Source organism: Xiphophorus couchianus, chromosome 5, assembly GCF_001444195.1.
Source record: "Xiphophorus couchianus chromosome 5, X_couchianus-1.0, whole genome shotgun sequence".
Classification (NCBI taxonomy): Eukaryota; Metazoa; Chordata; class Actinopteri; order Cyprinodontiformes; family Poeciliidae; genus Xiphophorus; species Xiphophorus couchianus.
Genome location: NC_040232.1, coordinates 7,277,486 through 7,301,051, shown reverse-complemented (window position 1 = coordinate 7,301,051; position 23,566 = coordinate 7,277,486). Strand labels below are relative to the sequence as shown.

The following is a 23,566-nucleotide window of genomic DNA, read 5'->3' as shown; positions in this document are numbered from 1 at the left end:
ATCTGGATGTAGTGATGGACCTGAACCTTCAGAGCCACATAAAGACGATTACAAAGTTGGCCTTCCATCACCTGAAGGACATGTCCAGGATTAAAGTGCTGGAGTTAGTCCATTTTGACATATACCTATTCAGTCTAGAGATAGTCCAACTGACCTGAAGGATTTTATCTAGCAGGTGCTTTTGTTCTGTAAATAGGGCCATTACCTTATAAGTACCCTGGTAATGGCCTCAACGCATCTCACAGTTGCACAATTGTTCCTTAGACTTAGACTTCGACTTAGACTTAGACTGACTTTGTTGTCATTTTGCATGCACAGGGTGTATACAGAACGAAATTTCGTTGCATACGGCTCAGGACAATGTTTGAGGTTCCAATGTTGTGAGGTTACTCCAGAGTAAAATAAAATACAGTATAAAATATGAATATAAATCTAAATATAAAATATAAAGTGCAGGACTGACAGTAAAATAGAAGTTATTTAGCTCTGTACATGTGCAAGGTATAAAGTAGAGACCAGTTTTTGAGTGCAGTCCAGTTAAGAGTTCAGCAGTCTGATGGCAAGTGGGAAAAAGCTGTTTCGGAACCAGGTGGACCTGCACCGGATGCTGCAGAACCTCTTTCCAGAGGGCAGCAGGGAGAACAGTCCATGGTGGGGGTGTGAGGGGTCACTGATGATGTTTCGGCCTCGGACACGCATCCTGCATCGATGGTTGACCTGACACTTCGCCCTTTGCCTGAGCTGGGTGTGGAAGGTTGTTGCCGAAGCAGTTTCTCCTTGTGTGCCTTCTTCTCACTCACATGAGAGTTACCGAACTCTTTTGCAAGCTCAACCAGGAAGTCCACCCGTCTCTCCTGCACCCCAATGCATGCCTGATAAAGCACATGTGCATTCAGTGCTGCCATGTCAATCATGTTTGCCAGGTTTGCTGACCAGCTGTCACATAGTGATGGAACCTTAGTCACCCCCCGCAAGATTATGACTGAAATAAATGCCATTAGTTCTTGTGAACTAAATAGGTGAAGCAGTCACCTATTTATCCTCCACAGCACAAAAGGCTGCATGCAAATTTGCATGTGCAAAGTCTCCCAGATTTCTTTTGCTTACACTTTTTGCATGATTTTTTTGAGGTGGATCAACACAATTAATTTGGTTAGTTTATTTCTAAACTGTCATTTTAAACCCACTTAGCTTTATTTCAAAGAGAAACATTACTAATTTCTTTTAGAAAAACCTTTGCATATTTTTTGAAACAGATTGTATGTTTTGCAAACTCTATGTACATTTGGCAAAATGACCTGGATAATGCAGCACAACATCATGGATCAGCTGCAAAAGGTCACATCTCTCCAAAAACACTTCATGTATGCTTCAAAACTAAACTGACTAGTTGTAGGTATCATAGATACCCACCCCCAACATGGACTATTCACACTCCTACCTTCTGGCCTGACGGTCAACGGCCACATTTACAATTGAAGAATAGAAGAATAGAAGAATGGATGAATGGAGGCTAATTTGAGCCATCAGAGTCGTTAGTTTGGACTCAGGGTCTTTTGGCCCTGTTTCAGCCAGTCTGGGGAGAAATCAAAAACCTAGCACTCCTAGTGTTTAAAGGACGAATGTCTCATACATTGTGTCATACACAGAGAAGGATAGTAACTAGTTACATGTACTCTGTTACAGTTACTGGAGTAACCTTTTAGAAAAAAAACTTACTTTTAGGAGTATTTGTACAGTAGACTTTAAAGTACTGTTAGTTTATAAATCACTGAACAGCTTAGCACCAAAATACACATTACAGATCTGCTGTTGTCATAGCAACCTCCCAGACCTCTCAGGTCTTCTGGTTCTGCTCTGCATCCAGAACCAGAATCAAAGATGGAGAAGCAGCACTCAGCTTCTATGCACCGCAAATCTGGAACAAACTTCTAGAAAACTGTAAAACAGCTGAAACACTGAGTTCCTTTAGTTCTAGACTAAAAACTCACCTGTTTGGAGTTGCTTCTGAACCATAATCAATGAAACCTTGATCAATATATTTGACTTGCATTGACGTTTTTAACAATGGCAGTGGACAAAATGTAATAAATTTGATTGATTGGTTACTTAAGAAACCAATCAATCAATCAATCAATCAATCAATATCCTAAAGCCTAAATATAATCCTAAATCTGTTGTGTGCTTTAATGCGAATGTGAAGAACTTTGGTTTTGTTCGAGACCAGGACAAGTTCTTCAGAAAACCAGAGGTAGATTGTAACTGGCTATATTTACTCAGTTACATTTACTAAAGTAACTTTGGAGTGGGTGGGGGGAGGGGGGGGGTACGTTTAGGAGTACTTTTTACTTTTACTTGGTGAATATTATTGTGAAGTATCGCTATTCTTACTTGAGTAAAACTAGTTACTCTGAATGAAAGACAAACATGTTTTAAACAAATATTCCCCACCTAGTTTATTTCAAAGTGAGACTTCTTGTTTGTATAAAACCTGTAAATATGTTCTACACAGAACTCCTCAGGTGTCATAGTTTCAGCTTCATCTGGTTCAAATTGTGTGAAATTCTCCCGTTAAGCTACTTTTGCCATCAGCCCTGTGCTATATTGATGTTAAGTGGAGCAGAAAGGGCTTTAAGTATTTATTCAGCTGTAAATGCATCCTTGGCATAAACTAAATTAATGCTCTTTAAAAACGTTTTTAATGTTTTAATGGTTCTGAGTCTTTTTTCATGTATTTTTATTTTTGTTATTTTTATTGGTTGTTATTTTATGTGATTTGGTCTTCAAGTCTGCAATAAAACTACTTTTGTATAAAGCAAGGTTAAGATTAATCTCAGAGACCATTTCTGAGATTAAAAAGTAAAAACGTTTTTAAAAAAAGCTGAAGTTTTTGGATTAATCTCAGAGATTTTCTAGGAAAATTTGATTATATTTTTGAGTTTGAAAAGTTGAATAATTTCTAGAAAAGAAATAAAATTTTAACAAATTATTCTGAGAAATTTCACAGGAAAACGGAGATAAAAACATCAAATATTTTCTAGAAAAATAAAACTTGAAATGTTCAAATCACAGAAATTTTTCAGAAAAAAAAATACATTCTTGAGTTTGAAATGTCGAAACTGAAAAAAGAAAATGGGCAGAATGTGCGATTACCAATATCCAATTACTTGACCAATTACCAACATAATCAGTTTCTAAAATAATCCCTAGCTGCAGCCCTAAAACATGTTTTGCTTCTCTTTTTTATTAACTTTAATGAAATAATTGCAGAATAAAAAGACAACTCAACAAGCTTATATTAGTTCAAATGAATGTTTAATTATTCACAACAAAAAGAAATAAGATTTTAAACAATCTACATATTTTTTTTATTATCAGAAGATGATTTCAGTCCATCTGAATGTCATTATCCTCAGAATAATACAAATCCTCAACCAAACTAATTTTTTTCCCCCTTGTGCTTCTTCTAAAACACTGTAATGACTTTTACCGTCAGAGCCCGACGGGCCGGTAAGTCCTCGGTGTGATCGCTCTTCATCATCAGGAGGATATGAAACCGTTCTGGGGTTTTTTCACCCGTCAGGCGAAGAAGAAACATTGATGAATTCACTCAAAGTCCACAGAAAACAACAAGGCTCCGCGTGTGGCGAGAACGACTCAACTAAAGCACGTGATCCAAATGGGAACACTGCCGCGCCGGCGCAGTGGCGCCACCATGCGGTGGGTGCGTTCACCACCTCATGGTTGCCAGATAAGACGCGTTTTAAGACCGATAGTTCCACGTGAGATTTTTCCCGCTTACGTCACATCGGTAGACGAGCGTATATTGACGTTCCGGAGACATCCCAGTTTCCGTGAAATATTATGACTTAAAAATTAACCCAGGTCACATGATTGCCACGGTTTATGAGGGCCACTGCAAATAGAAAAATACCAAGCAGTAAAATCTCTGAAATTTTAGAGATTAATCTTTTCCAGAAAAGACAAGAATATTTCTGGATTTGAAACGTCAAATGTTTTCTAGAAAGAAAAATCCCTGAAATTTTGAGATTAATCCAACAAATTTTCTAAAAAATCAAACAAACAAAACAAAACATGAAAATTTTTGACTTTGAAAAGTCATAACATTTTTAGATTAATCTCAAAATTTTCATGTTTTTCTGAAACATTTTTAAGTTTGAAAAGTCAAACATTTTCTAGAAAAAAAAAAGCTAATTTTGAGATAAATCTCATATTTTTCAGAAAAAACATAGAAATAAGTTTGAAAAATCCAATGTTTTCTAGAAAAAAAATTTGAAATTTTAAGATTAATCTCAGATTTTTTTTTTTTTGAAACTTCAGAAAATGTTGTACTTTTGGAATTTATCTGATTAATGCAGGAGCTTTTTTTCTATTAGCAAATTGTTAAATTTTTCAAACTCAAATTTCCACGTTTTTTGTTCTATAAAATTTCTGAGATTAATCTGAAAATTTCAGAGTTTTTTGGTGAAAATGAACTCTTCCCCCCCCCCCCATCTATAGTAGCTCTAGTAAGCCGTTGTATATAACAGATCACTCTTTGATGCACAATGCTTCCATTTTGCTTTTAATGAAGCGTTGCAAAGACTACCTTATAAAATCACTCATCAATAACTTCTCAGCACTGCCATTTTGTGCGTTTGATGGCCTAAGGCAGGAGTGTCAAACTCATTTTCATTTTCATTTTGGGCGATACCAAAATCATGAATGTTCCACTTAAAATTAAATATTTATCGTCTTTTCACATTAGCTGCGATTCCATTACAAATGTCTGCAAAGATTTTTCCATTTTCCACTAATGTTGTAGAAACAATTTTGCAATTGCGGTGTTTCCATTAAATAAAAAAACTAAATTAAAATCACGTGAATAAGTTTGTTGACACAATAAGTCAATTAAAAAAAAAGCCACGCTAATGTCCTCCAACTGTTTGCTGTCGTTTTCTTCTTCGTGGTTTGCACCAGGCGTTGTTGATCATGTGACTTGTGCGATGCAAAAAACTTTTTCCATTGAAGTTTTGATAAACCAATTTCAAAATGGCCTCAAACCACGTCATCCCAGCGCCAAACTCTCCTTGGAGAGTTCTTTCAAAATTGTTGTGCTTCCATTAAGCAAATTTATTTTTGAAACGTCAAATTGCTGAATTACATGGTCAACGGAAACGCAGCTTCTGATCAGTCCCTCCAGTATTTTATGATTTATTTTTGATTATTTTACAATCAAAGTTTCTGATTCTGTGGTGCTAATTCAGAAATATCTGAAAAGGATCTTTGCAGTATTTGCATTTACATATGCAAGTTTTTGTTTCTCGCCTTATTGATCACAGACTATAACTTGACGTCAAGTGAGGCTGAGGCGGCAGTGTCGTAAAAGTAAGAAATGCTGCCACCTGCAGGTGGGAGTTGGTCACTTAAACCCAAATGATTCTGACCATTTTTTGATGACTCAAAATGCAGGGATCTGTTAAATTTACATGAATTTTCATGAAAAGCCAGAGAGGCTTATTGATGTAATATGGCGTCTGGTTTCTAGACGGCCACATGAAAAGCTACGGCGGGCCAGATTTGGCCCCCGGACCTTGAGTTTGACACACGTGGTGTAAGTAGACCGTTTATATTTCTCCACACCATGAGCCTTACACTTGCTGTGTTGGATGGTTTGAACCACTCCCAGTCAACACATGATGGTCAAAGTCAAGTCAGAATGTAAAACCAACCCACTGTGGTTCTGTTGAAGCGTTTTCCCTTTAATTAGTCGGTACCTGATCACCCACCAACATCACTCCCACCACAGGCATGTTTTGATCACCTCGTCTGGTCAGAAGTTCAGTTTGATCTCTTTAAGATCAGTTTTGTTCCTTCATCCACGACAAAAATCAATGTTGAGATGTTCATTATTGTTTTATTGGGGATCTAAAACTGAAACTCAGGGATGAAGTTTGTGCAAAATGCCAGAACCCCGAGGCATGTAAAAACCACATCAGTACTCGTTTGGTTCAGGAGTACTAATCTGTTTTGTTTTGAGGTTAAACAGAAATGTTATAGTTTAGTGATTCCTGAAGATGGATCCAAACAGATCAGAGGGAATGTGGGCGTTTTCACACATTAGCTTTGCAGAATGTTTCTAAATCAAATGTGAACAATGATGAAACACAGTGCAAAGTTAAACAGTACTCAGAACTAGATCCTTGGCAAAGAAAATATTCAGATATCCAAAGAAACAAACAAGTAGTTTTGGAAAGGGGTGCACCGATAAACTTAGCAACTTTTCAGATAAAAAAAAAAGACAAATTGGTATTGGCAGGTCAGGCTTTTTAAAGATTCATGATAGGCTGAAAAATCTGCAATCGGTGCACCACCAGGCTTCACGAAACTCTGCCCTGTGGTTGGATTCAGCGTCTTGTGTTGGCGGGTTTTAATAAAAATATTCCTTCTAAATTTTATTCAGTCTAATTGTCATGAGCTGGTAGGAGATTTCTAAGGCTAGCTATCATTGTATTTATACAAGAATTACATCTAAAAATGTCCAGTATGATAGAGTTGCAATTACTGAAAACAATGTTTGATTTAAGCAAAAATACAGATTATACTTATGAGGAATTTTTTTCCCCAATTGAGAAAATTACTCTTTCAGGTTAAGTTCTCACAATGTGGACTGTGTGGCCAATGGGGGGCGCTGCAGGCCAAAGTACACTGTAATAAATACAGCAATTGTCTCCCAACTGTTGACAAATCTTGGTGGAACGTAAACTCAAAATAATCCTTTCTTTCAAAGAGGTTAAATTGGTGTAGATTTTGGAATTTGGGAATCAGTCGATACTTACATGTGAAACCGATTTCATCCCCAATCAAACCGAGTCTACCAGGCAAACACCCTTAAAGATCCGTGATCGGCTAGAAAACTGAAATCGGTTCTCATCTAGCTAAATAAGAAAAGAGTTGTTCAGGAAATTTTACTGTCATCATCCTCCATTAATATATTTAGACTTTTCTCCCCCATAAAAACAGTAACAGCTGAAAACTCAAAATTAATGGCATGGAGAGTTTTAAAAATGCAGCTGAAGAACGTCGTCTACCTGCAGGTCAAACGAAATGAAGCGTCTTTGGTTTCTAAGAACAGAAAGTGGGACTGATTCCTGAAAGCTCCTCAGAACAAAAGCTATTTGCATGAAGGCGTTCACCGCCACCGGGAGAGCCAATCAAACGGCAGAACGAGCCGAAGCTGCATCAAAACCCAAACGACTTACTAAAGAAACCATGCTTCGCTTTAGCCACAACTCTGTCCGTGTTCAGCCTCCTAAGATGCTCCGATCACAAGTAATTTACTAATAAATATGGGTGTGAAGTAGACAGACAGCTGGTTTACATTGTTTGTAGTGTTACGACGACTTATCGTTGCCATGAACGTGACGGAGAGGCGGGAAGGGGGGACAGAACATCACTTCAACAGGGAGAAAGACGACACAAACGAGTGCTTGAACACCTCAAAGCAATGCAACAACCTGAGACTAGTGTGGCAGAGGGAGGAAGGGAGAGAGGGAGGGGCAGATACTTCAGACTGGTTTAATGAAATAGTGCAACAAAGTTAAGTAAAGCAAGAGACCTCTGGAGGGTGAGACTGTGTGTGAAAGGAGGAAGAAGCAGGGACAAAAGCAAGAGAGAAGAAGGAGAGAAAGGAAGAAAGTGTTGGAAATTGCACTGCAAAAACACACAAAAAAATCTAACCAAGTGTTTTTGCTTTAGTTTCTAGTGCAAGTATATTGAGAAAAAAAGACAAGACTAACTTACAAGTAACTTTTTTTTAATCAAGATATGGCAGCTTGTTTTAAAGCTGCGGTATGCAACTTTTATAAAAAGTATTTGATGTATTTGTTGAAACTGTCAGTATATAGTGACAGTATAGAAGAGACAAACTGCGAAAAAATGCTATCTAGAAACAAACAATCAGAATAAGGAGGAGGGTTTTAGTGCTGTCAATCACCCTCCTTTTCCCTTTGCTATGCTGCAGGTAGCATAGCCTGTTGTGACTGCTAAGACTAGTTAGCATAACCACCGATAACAGCGGATAAATGGTTTTCCTGTAACAGCAAGCAAGATTGACAACGCTAAGGCCCGCCTCCTGGCTCTGATTGGTTGTTTTTGATAAGGAGTGGTGCATTTCTTCAGACCACAACAGCAGCTCAGGTAGAAGATGGAGGAGATTGATCTTTTCACAGATAAACTGTCACAACATGGTGACAACTTCAACAAATAAGTGAAAAACATATTTTTTTTAAATAAAAGTTACATACTGTAGCTATATGTCAATAATCCCTTTATCTTGACTAGTAAGTATCAGTTGCACTGGCTGATTATTTCACTTAGAAGAAAAATGTCTTCACTGCAAAAACAAAATCTTACCAAGTATTTTTAACCTAGTTTCTAGTTCAATGTTTTAGAAAAAAATATATACAAAATTAACTTACATGTAAATTTTCAGCAAAATTCCTTAATATTCATAAAAAAACTACTAGTTCCACTGGCAGATTATTTCACATATAACATGGGGAAAACATTTTATCAGTAAAATAATCTGCTGATGGAATTAGAAAATTTTCGTCAATATGAAGGAATTATTATCTTAAACCAAGCTTCTATATGTTGCTGAAATGTTACTTGTAAGTTAGTTCTGTCCTATTTCAAGTGTAATAAGATATTTGCACTAAAAGACCAAAAATACTTGGTAGATTTTGTGTTTTTGCAGTGTTGTTATAAGTGGAACAGTCTTCCAGTGGAACTATCAATATTCAGAAATTTTTCACTTAAAACAAGTAAGGATGCAGTAAATTGGCCCAGACCTCCTTAATTCTGGGATATCGGTGATCGGTTGATACATGCATGTGAAGCCGATCTTATCTACCTCAGTAAAGGTCTAAAAATCAGCCTCTGTCCTCTGCTGCTCTGCCTTTAGAAAGGTTTGACTGACTGACCCACCAGGTCAGGTTTGCACATTTGCAGGTAACAATAATCACCCTACTGTTGAAAACTCAGCGACTTTCTTGCTACATTTAGCAACATTTCAGAAAAATAAATTGGTATTAGCCAAATTCTGAATTGGCAGGTCAGGATTTTTAAGGTCAGGCCAGGAAACTGCAGTCGGTGCACCTCTATTTATAAGTGAAATAATCTGCCAGCTGAACTAGGACTTCTTTACAACAATAAAGGAATACTTAAAGCAGCATGCTATATTTTACTGGGAAGTTATTTGTAAGTTAGTTTTGTCATATTTTAAGTGTAGTAAGATATTTGCAGTAGAAACTACATCAGAAATACTTGGAGAGGTTCAGTGTTTCTGCGGTGTGAGGCCAATCAGCAGCAGCGCTTTCAGGAGTACGGCTGGGGAACGCCGTACCCGGCTCTGTACATGGGCTTCCCTGTTGGAGACTGAGAACTGGAATACGCCGGCGCGGCCGGGTAGCTATAGCCGCCGTAGCTGTAGGAGGCCGGGTACGGCGCCGGGCCGCCGGCAGGGGGGTGGCTGGGGGTGTACTGACCGAACGCAGAGCCGGGGTGTGGAACAGGAAACGGGTGTTGGGTCGGGTACGGGCAGGTGACGGAGGAAGGCGGCCCGAATGCCGGTCTGGGCCCGGAGTAGCCCGCGGCAGGGGTGAAAGACGAGCCAGAGCTCGGGTACGGAGTGAACTGTGGCGGCGGATTGTTTGGGATCGGCCCCGCCGCTGCCACTACAGCAGGCGGGTTGGGAGGGGAAGCAGGGTACGGGCTGTACGGAAGCCCAGAGGCTCCAACTGCAGAAGACGAGGCCGACTGAGAGGAGTTTTGGTAGCTGGAGGACGGCGGGTTGGAGTTCAGCTGCGGCAGATTTGTCGTCGTCACCGTTGTCGTTGGTAGGTTCCATGAGGCTGCCGTGGCGACAGGGTTTGGGGCAACGCCAGCTGTTGATGTCATGGCGGTCGGGTTGCTCTTGTCCCTCTGTCGCAGGATTTCTTGGAGTTTCTCTATCTGCACGCGTCTTTTGTGAGCGAGCGAGCGCAGGAGCAGGAAACGCTCGAAAAAGGAGTCCAAGGACAGAGAGCCTTCCAGGAAATCATCGGCCAGAGCCTGGACACACACGGTGAAACACGCATCATCTACCGCCAACGGGAGAAACACACAGGGCTGGGCGGCGTGGCTTACAAATAAAATCTACAATTATTTTCATACCAGACCTGATTTCAGTTTGCTCTGAGTTGTGTATTTTTCTTTTCTAAAACCACATTACAACAGCAAATCAGCTCTAAAAATCCAAACGTAGATAAAAATAGGAGAAAAACAACAAAAAGATTTCCAATCTTAAATTCCCCCTGCCAGCTCCTTTGCTTTCATTTCTAAAAAATATATTGGAAATGACAGGAAATGTTTTCAAAAAGAGGCTTTTAATTCAATCTATGGGTTCTAATTAATTCAATTTCTATGAGTTATATGACGCAGCATCTGGGCCAGATAGGACCTGTAACTCAAAATAAGCATTTTATATCAGTTAATATTGATAATTATTTATTAGTTTTTTGTTTTAAATATCTGAAATACTGCCAAACTGGTGATGTGAACTTTGAGCTGTTATTATTTTCAACTCTCACTCCACAACTTTGTTTTTTTTCTTTTTAAGCAGTTAAGAGGCACTGTGAGAAAACCTTAAAACTGCTGCTGTGTCAGTTACTCCACAGGTTGTTGCTAGGTAACCAAAGAATGAGTGAGTTGCTAGGTAACCGGAGAGTGAGGAAGTGAGTTAGTTAGTTAGCTGAAGCCACCAATTTTTGTTTTAATTACAAGAATGTAATCATAGTATTAGGAGAAGAAAGTTTGAAAACAGTTTGAATAAAGACGGATCTGGTATGAAAAAAATCTGATTATATTTCAAGTCATATCGATCAGATCATAGTCTATTCCATAAAATCTCATTTCTATTTGTAACATAGCTAAATGGGAAAAAATTATGTATAAATACATCTACAATCTATTTCACATTTTAATCAGACATGTGAGTAGAAACTCACTTATTTAGAGTTACTTTTGAAACATTACAAGTGAAACATTAATCAACAACTTTGCATTTTTTTGTGTTTTTACGATGTAAAGCACTTTGAACTGCCTTGTTACTGAAATGTGCTATACAAATAAACTTGATTAATTGGTTGACTGATTGAACACTGACCTCTGACTCAGACTCTGTTTTTTCACTTTCTGTTTGTAGTCTTGAGAAGAACGCCTCTGGAGAGACCTGACCCACCATCCCATCTGTGTGGACAGATAAAAAAAAAACAACCTCAAGACAAAAAGAACGTACCAAGGGCGTTTACAGAACAGCAGAGAACGTGAAAAACTGGTTGTGTTCATCTGGATAACAATCTGCTCAGAATAATAAAACGTGTAGCAAATGACCCACTTCATAACTTTTTAAAAAAATTGCCAATGGGGAAAACCAGGGAGCAGAGTAACGTAAATTCATTCAAGCCAATGATAAAAAAAATACTTAAACTGGACTGATCACTTCTTAAAGCTGCCGTACACAACTTTTATTTAAAAAAAATAAAATTATAATTTGTTATGTTGTGACAGTATGAGAAAGATAATCTGTTAAAAAAAAAGTAAAAAAAAAAAATTGAGATCCTGTGCCTTCTCCCAGTGCTCTCTAGAAACAACCAATCAGAACCAGGAGGCGGGTCTTAGTGCTGTCAATGTTGCAGCTAGCAGAGCCGGTTGTGAATGCTAAGGTTAGTTAACATAGCGGCTGATGACAGCAGATAAATGGTTTTCCTGTAGCTGCAAGCTGTTTTTCCACCATTAGGAAATTTAGAAGTGAGAATATGAGGATAATTGACAGCGCTAAGACCCTCTTCTTGGCTCTGATTGGTTGTTTTTGGTTGGGAGTGGTGCATTTCTTCAGACGGCAAAGGAGGAAATTAAATAGATTGATCTTTACAGATTATCTGTCTGATACTATACTGTCATGACATGGTGACACTTTTAACAAATATGTAAGAAAAAATGTTGTATAAAAGTTACATAAGGCACCTTTACCTGAGGCAATATAGACTTTGACTATAAAAAACTAAAAATAGTTCATCCACATGTCCAAAAATAGCACAATACAAAGGATTAGTAGACAATGCTGAACAGACGCACTTCCTGACAGCATTTATTTAAAGAGTCATTGTGGCTCAACTCTAATTTTCCACGTCAGTGTTTTCTGCCGCCCTACCTCTCTGGGAGCAGTGCTGCCTGAAGGTTTCTCTGACGGCCTCCAGCTGAGAGTATCTCGCCACCAGCGCCTCCTTCAGGGACTCCAAACGAGGTTTCAAGTCCAGGTTTTGCTCTGCCAGGCTGCGATTGGCCGCCAGCGCCATCTCTCTCTCCAGCTGGATATTCTGAATCTGAAGAAGGAAAAATCGCTAATTACAGATAGGCCTGCAACGATTACTTTGACGATTAATCGGATTAAGAAGTTGCCACATTTTGCGGCTTTTTCATTTAACCACTTAAGTTTTTCTTGCACAATATTAGAAATACATTAAAAATGCTAATAAATCAATTCCTAATTAAAATAAGAAAATATACATTTTATTGCCTAGAATGCAATAACAGAATTCCTTTTGTGAATGTTGGATCATTTGTAGCTGAAATAAAAATACTTTTAACATCAGCATGTGACAAGTTCATTTCTTTCTGCTTAATTTAATAATACAGTGTATGGCTAATCTGTTGGATTAATTGACCAATAATTGGATAGCAAAAGGTGCTGAATATGAGATTTTGTTTAAAAACTATGCCACTTGATTAGCTTTAGGCAAAATATATTTGCATACAACAGCTTTTTTTCATCTTAAAAGCAAAATGCATTTATTTTTTGTAAAGTTTTGACTTAATTGTTGAAAAATTTTTTCTGGAAAAAGGATCAAGGAACCTCATCCTTACCTTCTAAAACTTGTTCATGCTGCACCAAACACCAAATTTGTTTTATGGTATCCACGGTACTTAACTAATTAGCTAACAATTATTACAGTTCTTAATGCGTATTGTGATGATGACAAATTTGCTGCATATTCTGCAGCTCTGGTCAACTTTTCTCAGCTTTTGTGTAGAATTCTCCAAAACATCATCGTCCTTAAACTTTACATTATGTAATACTTTGCACTCGGTCTATCACATAAAATTAAAATAAAATATACTAATGTTTGTTACTGTAATGTGACTAAATGTTATGTAAAGCAGTACAAGTCTGCCTAACAGTGTTTCCATACACACGGCCGGTTTATGACTCAAGCATAAAAGTTGCCAATGATTTGCTAAAGTCTAAAAGTACAGCCACTGTCAATATTTCCACCCGGTCATAGAAAAAAGGGGCGTTGTTATTCCAACACCATAAAAAAAAAAAGAGAAATGAGACTTTCTTTCCTCTCTTAGCCAACTGAGCTGCTGCCTGTCTTTAGGAAAATTTACTGAACCCCCTCGAGAACAATCTAGGAAATTTTGATTAAAAATGGGACTTAAAGCTAAAATCAAACTCTCAAAAATCCAAAGAAATAAGAAACGGTATGTTGACTGACTTTTTATGGCACATTTCTGTGTGACAGCAGCTTTTTATAAATGTTTGCATGTCTGACACAGTGTGAGCTCTGTAAACTTAAAATGTCAAAATGTCTAAGAAAGCTTTCTATGAAAATCTAAAAGAATATTACATCTGACGAAACTTTATTTGGGTCCAGAATCAGAGTGCAGTTAGATTAATTTTGTGATAGAGCTTCTTAATTCCTCCCTAAGATGCCAGCAATTTGAATACAAACTAACAAACCATGCATATTATGACATTAGTGGTTAATGACAGTAAAATGTCAGCGATAAAAAACGATAAAAAACAAATAAACGACAACTCAAAACCGTTTGGTCAACTTGTCTGCGTGTGGTATGTGTGTATATGGTTTTCTTTGGCAAATGCAACAAATAAAACTCTTACATTAGTAAGAGGCAGTGTACTTTGGTTCAATATCACAGCTAAACCCATAACTATGATAATCATTGGAGACAAAGAAAACCCTATGGCTATAATTATGATGAAGCCAATCTGGTTTTCTAGACATTTAGGGTCTTTTTAGTCATAAATGATAACATTTTGCAGGTCGGCAGCGGCTTACGAGGTAGACGTTCATCATTGTGTGAATTTACATGCCTGTCACTTACATGTGAATCTCCCCTATTCATCTATTATATTCAGAGATGGGTAGTATCTATTTACATTCACTCAATTACATTTACTTACGTAACTTTTTTGAAGTTACTTTAAGGATTTTTTTTACGCTGTAATTTATTTTAAATAATAAATTTACCAGAGTAATTTTATTATGAAGCATCTCTACTTTTTAAAAAAGGTTGTATTGGCTCTAGTGGCTTTATTTGATAGTGAATTGACAGGAAAGAGGGTAAAAAGAGACGGGAAAGACATGCGGCAAAGGTCGCCAGGCCGGGAATCGAACCTGTGACAGCTGACTAAGGCCTCCATATGTGGGTTGTGCTTAGCCCCTGCACCACAACAGGACCCACAAGTATCTCTACTTTTACTTGAGTAAAATTTATGGATTCTCTACCGACTGAGTGAAAAACAAACATGTTGTAACCAAAGGTTCACCATGCGCAGCCACATACTGACAGTTTTGTTTAAGATTCATATTGAAAGAAACTGATTTGGAAAAAAATATATTTTGTCTCATTTTGTGATTTTGTGTTACTTATATAAATATACATTTTTGTTATTTTAGTCCTTGAAATACTAAAATGTCCACTTAATTTTATATTTCGGTCCATCTGATGATGCAATTTTTAAATATTAACTGATTGACAATTTGATCAACTACTCAGTACTTGAGTAGACTTTTTACCAAATACTTTTTTACTCTTACTTGAGTAATTTCTTGGATGGCTACTCTTTACTTTTATATGGGTAAAAATATGCTGCCTTAGTGCTTCTTTTACTTGAGTACAATTTTTGGGTACTCTACCCACCTCTGATTAGATCTATCCATAAAAGTCAACAAATCAACACAACTCAGTTTGAGAATTTTACCTTTAATGTTCCTGAATTATAATAAATCTATAACTTGCCCCTGAGCTAACTCAAAACATGAGCTAAAGATAAAGTAACGCTTCCTTTTTTTATTACCTCGTCAGACTCCTGAGTCATAGACTCCACCCTCTCTGGATTGTCCAGGAGCTCCTGCAGCTCTGATTGGCCCATATCCTGGAGCTTCTCCATGTGATTGGCTAGGATAGCTGTCCGTCAGAGAGCATACGGGAAGTAAAACGAGGTTAAACCAGTGCTTGGAAACAGAAAGTGAACACTTGGAGGCCTCCCATCTGAAATGAATGTCAATTAATATAGTCAATTATAACTGCGTTTATTTTTTTACAGTTATATTGACAAAAATAAAACACACTAGCTACTTAATAGATCCATTTCGTAATAAACACGCATTTTAAAATGATTTGGCCACTTATTTAAGTAAAATAAGAGTAAACGGGGAACACCTAAATAGCGATATTCTATAAATAGCTGGCCAACTGGCGTCTGAGAAATATAACTTAGAACAATATGTACAGTACACAAGTGGTCGAAGGCCACGGTAAATAAAAACAGATTTTCAGAAGAACAGTCAATAAAAGAAAAGGTGTAAATAAACAGGCACTTACAAGATAACAGCAGAAGAAAGTCAGTGCGTCTCTGACTGGTGCTGACATCTAACACCAGATATTTATTTCCCCTGACAAGTGACGCGACACGTCTCCTGGATCTCCGAGCGGGTGAAATAAAGGGGAAAAAACCGAGACGACGCTGGTTTGTTTTCGGCGCTCTTCGGCCGGCAAGCTAACTAGCTAGCTACCGCCGATGTCCAGGCTGAGCTGAAAGTTCCGCGTTCAGTGAGCTGTTGTCAGGGGGAGCCTGAGAAAAGAAGAGCGGCGTCAACTTCGTGGGAAGCCCGGTGATCTCCTGACCAAACACGATGCCCCAGGACCAAGTCACCCAGCAACTGATGGCTCCCCAAACTCTCTATAGTCCTGCTAATGTTTAGTTGAATCAAAATATCAACGTAGTGGGGAAAATGTATCCGATAGTTGACAAAATTGGAAGAAAAATAGGAAAGTTCCACTCTGCTCTGACAGGAACTGCTGCCATTTTTGGAATCCTCCACAGCTGGCGGGGGTGTATTTCAGGAGAAACTAATTTTATTCAGGCGTGTATTGCTGAACTGACAAGGTTTCAATGTTTGCCCAAGTTTTGAATAACTCTTTTTTGCTCTTTCGCTTGAGTGTAATGTTTTAAGCAGACCACTCGCCTCTGGAGAACGCGAAAAACAAAAAGCTGTTTCTGGAGATGGTATGCGCTGTGAGACAAGAGGAAACGGTCGCTGGCCAAAGAACCTCGCGCATGCGCAACTGCTTCTCAATGTAAATTCAAAACAATGGCAAAGCAACTTCCATCGGAACAATGTTTGTAAGTCATTGCTCTTTGTTTTAGGAAAATCACAGCTGTGTATAAAAGCAACAGCAAATTGTTTTAAAATATAACAAATACAAAATTATCAATATCTAAAGAATAAGCAAATAAAAATTATATATATGCTGATGAGACCAGAATCATGTTGAAGTAGATATTTACTGAAAAATTAAAGGTTTACAAAATAGGATTCTTGAAGGGACCTATCTGGGAGCAAACAAGTAATAAATGAAAACAAAAACGGGTGGATCTGACAATAACTGAGAACAAACTGGGTGCAAGAATTAGGGTAAAATTAGAAAAATACCTGACCAACATAGAGAAATAAACAGAGAGCTAAATGACAAAACATAGAAAAAGAACAAAGAGATAAACTAAACTTACAAATGCTCACAATAACAGTTTTATTGGTGTATCATATTTACACAGAATTAGACAAAATAATAATTATTTTATGCTTTTTATTCAAAGATACAAAACATGTAAAAAAAATCTTTATTTGTTGTATGTAAAATCAGGACACATTTTACAAAAAACAATGCAAAATACAGAAAGAATATCTGCTAAAACAATACCCTCCAGGGTTAATACTCAGTTCCATTACATTGATTACATAGTATGTTAGGCATGTGTCTTAGTCTTTTTAAAGACTTTTGAAGGTACAGACAGACAAGAGGAAGTGCAAAACTACAGTCACAGTGTCATAGAGCAGCAGTTGAAGAGTTAGGCTTGAGGTGTAGTCCTGCAAGAAAAAAAATGAAAACATTACATGTTATATAAATACTGCACTGATAACAGAGGTGGGCAGAGTATCCAAAAATTAGTAAAAATAGCACTACTTCAACATATTTTTATTCAACTAAAAGTAAAAAGTAGCTGCCCAAAAAATAACTCAAGTAAGAATAAAAAGTATTTGGTAAAACAAAGTCTCAAGTACTGCATAACTGATCAAATTATCAATCATTTACTATTTAAAAGTTACATAATCAGACGAATAAAATATAAAGTTAAGTGGAAATGTTGGTATTTAAGGACCAAAATAACAATAATTTATAGAAGTAACAAAAAATACCAAATTATGCAAAAGAACATTTTTCCAAATCAGTTTCTTTCAATAAAAAACATATGGAACATTAACAAAAACTGTAGTTGTGTGTCTGTGTCTGGAAATTTTGGTTAAAACATATGTGCTTTTCATTCAGTGGGTAGAAATTTTACTCTAGTAAGAGTAGAAATACTTCATAATAAAATTACTCAAGTAAAAGTGAAAAGTACAGCATAGTAAAGAATACTCCTAAAAGTTCTTTTTCTTCCAAAAAAATGTACTCAAGAAAATGTAATTGAGTAAATGTAACTAGGTACAACCCAATTCTGCTACAGAGCAATAATAAACTGTATAAGAGTAGCATTTTATATGAATTAAGATGTGGTTTATAAACAGTGTTGGGTAGTAACGGATTACATGTAACGACGTTACGTAATTTAATTACAAAAAAAGAGTAACTGTAATTTGTTACAGTTACAATGAGAAAATATGTAATTCAGTTACAGTTACTTCCGAAAATATTAAGAATTACAAATTTAGTTACATTTTAAAAAAAATATGAACAAAAACCTTTGCGAAATATGTAATGATATTTTTATTGCTTTGCGCCCTATATCGCCGTTTCCCGCTACGGCTCCTTGTCTCTATCATATTTGCCAGCCGCAATGCCACTGATGGTCCATCCTGTGCTGGTGGAGCCTCCTGGAGGAACAGCAAGCGAGCGGATGGTTCCACTTCAGCTCAAGCAGCGCATAAAAAACGACAACCTTCCAGCACTGGAAATATAAGGAGCATTTCATTTACATATGTGAAAATGGCTCAAATTTACGGAGCCCCTAAGGGGACATGGAGAGAAAAAAAAAAGGAAAGAAATCCCGACTTATTATCTCGAGATCCCGACTTATTATCCCGACTTATTATCTCGAGATCCCGACTTATTATCCCGACTTATTATCTCGAGATCCCGACTTATTATCCCGACTTATTATCTCGAGATCCCGCGACATTTCTGAAAAATCGCGAGTTACTTTTTTGGGGGGGAAAGGCATGTTTTTATGCGGTAAACGTGGGGGAGTGTGTCTACATTGATTATGGAGGACGACTTATATCATTTTCTGCGGTCCAGAGATGTCCCAGAGGAGGATATCATGCACATGCAATTTAGCGTACATCCATCGGTAACCGTGAAGCTGTCCAGAGGACTGTAGCTGGTTATTAATGAATTCTACCAAAACTGCCAAGTCGGAAAAGGACTTGCGCCGAATGAGTCCCCGCGCTCTGAAAACTCTCTTCAGATGTCTCTCACTAATACTAAATCCATGTCTGCTGTCAAGCACTGATTTAATGTGTTTATACTCAAGCCCAAGCTCGAAATAAAAATCATGGGTGGGTGTCCTCCATCACTGTGATTAGGTCGTTATGTACTGATGTCGGGATCTCGAGATAATAAGTCGGGATTTCTTTCCTTTTTTTCTTCCTCTCCATGTCCCCTTAGGGGCTCCGTAGCTCCGTACAAAGGCGTTCAAATTCGGCGGGACATTTTTTTTAAATGCGAAGCGAGCTGGAGTCATAGTAACAAGGTAAGCTTCATTTGTCGTTTCTTGATAATGCCATCCATTTTTAGAATATGTTAAGAGCTAAAAGTTCGTGTCTCTGTTACATGTTTAAACACAGGACATAAAACAACAGCTTGCTAATTGTCGAGGGCAGGAGTTGAGCCTAGCTAAGCGCAGGATGCTACTGGTTGCGCTTATAGAACTTTTCTTAAGAGAAAATACAAGCAGCTACCACGATTTTTGTATTGTACACGTCCTCAGAAACACATATGTGGCGCTTGGTCAAAGTTTTGCATTGACGTGCTGACTGCAGGTGAGTTAGCGGCTTCGGGAAAGGCTGTGCGTCTGTGATTAGTCGTGTTTCTTGTCAGTAATTAGCCGTGTCCTTGGTTTCATGTGTTGGTGCACCTGTGTCCGGTTTCTGGTTGCCGGTGACAAATGCAATTTCACTGTTAAAGAGAGGAAACTACCTCCAGCGGCAATTGCACATTAAACTGTATTCTGAATTTTACAGTAATTATTTATCAAGCCTTTAAGAGTATAGCATATCAGGGAGCTGCGGTGGCTTCCAGATAGTTAGGACCCCACTGTAGGTCCTGAAAAATCTTTTTTAAATTTAATTACATTTTAAAGATGACTACTAATTTACTTTAGTTGTTACTAAAGAGTGTGCTTAGGTCACCTTAAAATGAATTAAACTAGCATGATGAATTCTGTTCTTGTTCATTTGACCCAATATCGAGGTATATCATTTAAAATAAATTGGGGACAGTCTATGTTACTGTTATTGTGCGGGTCAAATTCTGAAAACTTTGGAACCTCTAGTTTGGACAATGAAGCTGGTGAAGATAACAATTTAGACAAGTTATTTTAACTAAGTGGCAAAACTGGCATTCGTATGTATTAATACTTTTTTTTAAAATACCATAATCTGAAATGAATGTTTTTTTTGTGCAGGTGGTCCATTATTTAAAGTTTGGCAAAAACTGTGGATGAAGTGCAGCTGTCAGTGGCCTGGATCTGAGACTGCTGGAGGTCTACAAAGCAGCAACCAAATCTGGAAAGAAGCAGCCACTCAAAGACATTTTGGACTGCCTTGCAAAAGATGTGAGCAGAACTGAAGATGGCTAGAAAACTAGGCATAATTTGTGATTTTTGTTAAAATATATTCGTCTTACTGCATGTCTCATCTCTTGCAGGACACGAATGAAAGGAGAAGGGTTGCTGCTCTGCTTGGTTTGCCACGCTACATATCTGGGGAAGATCCATCAACTGTCATCAGGATGTGTGATGTAAGACTAAGACATGTTATTACAAAGACTATTTACATATTTAACTATTTCTCTTTCTTGCTATAATTTCTTAAAAATCTTTTTGTAGTATTTGTGTTTGCAAAAACTTATTTTTAGTCCTTAAGAGACATTACTTCCTGTTTACTACAGTCATGCATAACATCAAATTCTGATGTAATTACTCTGTCTGTCCTGATTGATTTTGCTCAAAGCCAGTTGATGGAAACATGCCTGATTTGCATTTTCTTTCATTTCTTTTGACATTTGAAGAATTTGATGATTTAAAAAATGCATTAAAATGGAAACATTTCTAGTGTCCTACATTTTTAGAATAATTTCAGTGCTTCACAATGGTGGTTTTAATCTGCCATACACTGTGCTCATGTGCGATGAAAAAAGTTTGTCAAAAAGGAGGACTACCTGATGACAAAGTAAAGTGCTGAAAATATGTTGAATATGCACACATAAACTGGCTTTTTTTCAGGTGGGACTTATTTTCAATGTCTAATGCTTCTTGATGTTGGCCTCATCCACAACAGTGGCCTTTTTTCATTGCCATTATGCTCTATGCTTTGTCAAACTGGGAGTGTGTGTCAGGTTATTCTCTGACTAAACAGAAATGCATCATACAACCCCACAAGTGTCAAAACATGCGGATTGTTAAACTTCACAATAGCATAAAAACTTGCAGTTTAAAAATAACTGAGTATTTGCATTCTTTACTTGCACACAAATGTCATTATTTCTTTTCTATTTTTAAGGCTCATGCTGATATTCTGGATGATGCCATGAAGGGGATGCAGGTTGGTCTCCTGATTGCCTGTGAAGGTAGTGAACTGGGGGCCATCCCACACGAGGTCTTCGACGTGGCAGTTGTGGTGGAGGAGACCATTGTGCTTCACAGCATTAAAGATGACACTTGGCTTTGCTATGCTTATGGGTGTCATCTACTGTATCAATCTCAAGTATCCAAATGACATGAAGTATTCGTTTGAGTTTCTTCAGAGAGTGGTGATGAAGATCAGACCAGACCAGGCCTCAGCTCGAGTACATGGTTTGAGAAACAAAATCTTGAGGTACAAACTGTAACATCTGGTATGTTTACAGTTTTGTTCCTGTAAGAATTTGTTCAGTTTGTTCTATGCACTAAATGTTAATACTAATGGTTATGCACTAAAACATTTAGCATTGTGCTGAATTTGTGGAAAAACCTCTCAGGGTTTTTGTGAGTTTGTTAAAACACTGATCGTTTTGCACTTTTTGGACTGTTTTTGAGAGAGCTAGCTAGTTGTATTGACTTTGCACTGCCACTGTTCAACGTGGTTAGAATGTTTTTTAAAATAATGGTCTGATTTAAATGGAGGACTGAAGCTCACCAATAAAATACACTTAAAATGCACCAATTAAATAAATAAGAAAACTTCACCTCATATCTTATAATTTACCTTGATATTTTTCCAGCTTAGTTCCTACAAACAATATTTTTGTAGCACATAATTTAATATATATGTGTGTTTGCCCTATACTTGTAGATGCATTCATGTCTTAAGTCTGTGTGTGTGTGTGTCCCCTTCCCTCAAGTCTTTTTAATTGTTATTTTTACATATCTCTGTCTTGTATTAGGCCTCATTTTGCAAATAAGTTGTGCTGTCTTTCTTGGGTCAGCTCCTTCACTATTGGTCAACAGACAAGAAGGAGCAGAATCCATGTGCAGATCTTTTGACCAATAGTTGAACTTACCCAAGAAGGACAGCCCCCCTTAAGATGGTCCCCACAGCCAGCTGACTTTAGAAAAATGTCACTGCCCACCTTATTTGCATAATAAAGCAGAAATGCATAAGGTAAAGTAAAAACATGAGACATGTAAAAGCAGCTTATGGAAAAAAAAGTTTTGGGGGGGAAAAGGATAAAAATAAACATTTAAGAATCATAAATGAATCTACAAAAGGGTAAAAACAAAGTTTTTACAATAAAACATTAGGTAAAGTTCTTAATTGGTGCCTTTTAAATGCATTTATTTGAGATTTATATAAAAAAAATATATTTCTGTTTGTCAAAAAATTAATTTCTGTTTTTGTCAGTTTTGGTCCTTCAATAAATGTCAACACTTCTGATTGTCTTGAACAAATGTTTTCTTTTACACTTGATTTAAGGCTTGTCTCTTTTTTTAATAGAGAAAGATAAAAATAAATGTATAATATTTGAAATGGAACCGCATTTTGTGTAATTATTTTTAGGAAACTGGTGAACTTGGCATTATTAGTGGAGAAGGTGAGCAATATTTGGAAATGTTAGTTTACTTAAATTGCAATTTGAAGTTCAGTAGCTGCCTTAAACTCGTGAGTTAAATTAACTGAGAAAGGGAATTGGTATGAATACAGTTAGTCAGTTTAACTTTAAAATGAGAGTTGAAAGTATATATAATTGCTTGCTACTTTAACAAAATAAAGCAAGTTTTTTTGAAAGGTTAATGTAACTTTGCAAGTTATTTAAACTCGGAGTATGAAGTTCATACAACTAGTAGTCATTAGTTAGACAAATGGTATAACTTAATTATTTGAGTTCAAATAGAATATGATTGTAAATTTACTTGACAAGAGTACTCAATTTTTTGAGAATGAATAATGTTCTATAGTTAGTCATTTCAACTTATGGTATCATATTTAATCAATGAATTATCAGCAATTGGTCTAGTTTTCTAGCTTGCCATCCTAAGTTGGAAAAAAACATTATTTCAAGTTGTGTTAACTTGTGCTTTTAAGGCAGCTGTTGAACTCAAGTTTTTAAGTTTAACCACCCTAATTATTTTTACAGTGCAGCTAAGGTAAGGAAAGATGGTTGATAGATATGTGCAGCAGAATAAATAAATTACCCCTAGGGAAATGCATGTATGTGCAGAGCCACTGTAGATAGGGCTATACAGGTGCGAATTGAAGAGGAACACTGTACAAATGTTGGGATGGTACAGTAAGGTAGGGATAGAGGGGAAGGAAAGACTGGTCTTTGGGAAGAGTTCAATAAGGTGACCGCTGTAGGAAAGAAGTGGTTTCTGAACCTGCTTGTGTTAGTCTGCAAACTGCGTAAATGGTAGAGCCTGGGGGAGGAGCAGAAAAGAGTATGGCCCGATGAGAGGAGT

General features: G+C 37.2%; 1 protein-coding gene and 1 long non-coding RNA gene across 2 annotated transcripts; one reads left to right on the top strand and one right to left on the bottom strand.

The window, feature by feature from the left end:
• Positions 1-4,332: 4,332 nt before the first annotated feature.
• vps37c (VPS37C subunit of ESCRT-I) lies at positions 4,333-16,389 on the bottom strand. The gene is made up of 5 exons (XM_028018972.1): positions 15,733-16,389; positions 15,206-15,315; positions 12,254-12,425; positions 11,207-11,289; positions 4,333-10,113 (listed from the first exon to the last, which is right to left on the bottom strand). The coding sequence occupies exons 2-5, from the start codon at positions 15,296-15,298 to the stop codon at positions 9,379-9,381; spliced, it is 1,083 nt and encodes a 360-aa protein (XP_027874773.1). The 5' UTR covers positions 15,299-15,315; positions 15,733-16,389; the 3' UTR covers positions 4,333-9,378.
• Positions 16,390-19,553: 3,164 nt separating this feature from the next.
• LOC114145421 (uncharacterized) lies at positions 19,554-22,638 on the top strand. The gene is made up of 3 exons (XR_003595683.1): positions 19,554-20,245; positions 20,338-20,430; positions 21,192-22,638. It is a non-coding gene; the product is annotated as an uncharacterized LOC114145421 (long non-coding RNA).
• Positions 22,639-23,566: the final 928 nt, after the last annotated feature.

Excerpts from the sequence above, each read along its gene's own strand:
- vps37c (XM_028018972.1), bottom strand. The coding sequence starts at position 15,298 with ATGGAGAAGCTCCAGGATATGGGCCAATCAGAGCTGCAGGAGCTCCTG. Across the intron at positions 12,426-15,205 it reads TGACTCAGGAGTCTGACGAG|ATTCAGAATATCCAGCTGGA; the intron begins GTAATAAAAAAA and ends TTCCTTCTTCAG. Across the intron at positions 10,114-11,206 it reads AAACAGAGTCTGAGTCAGAG|GCTCTGGCCGATGATTTCCT; the intron begins GTCAGTGTTCAA and ends GTGTGTGTCCAG.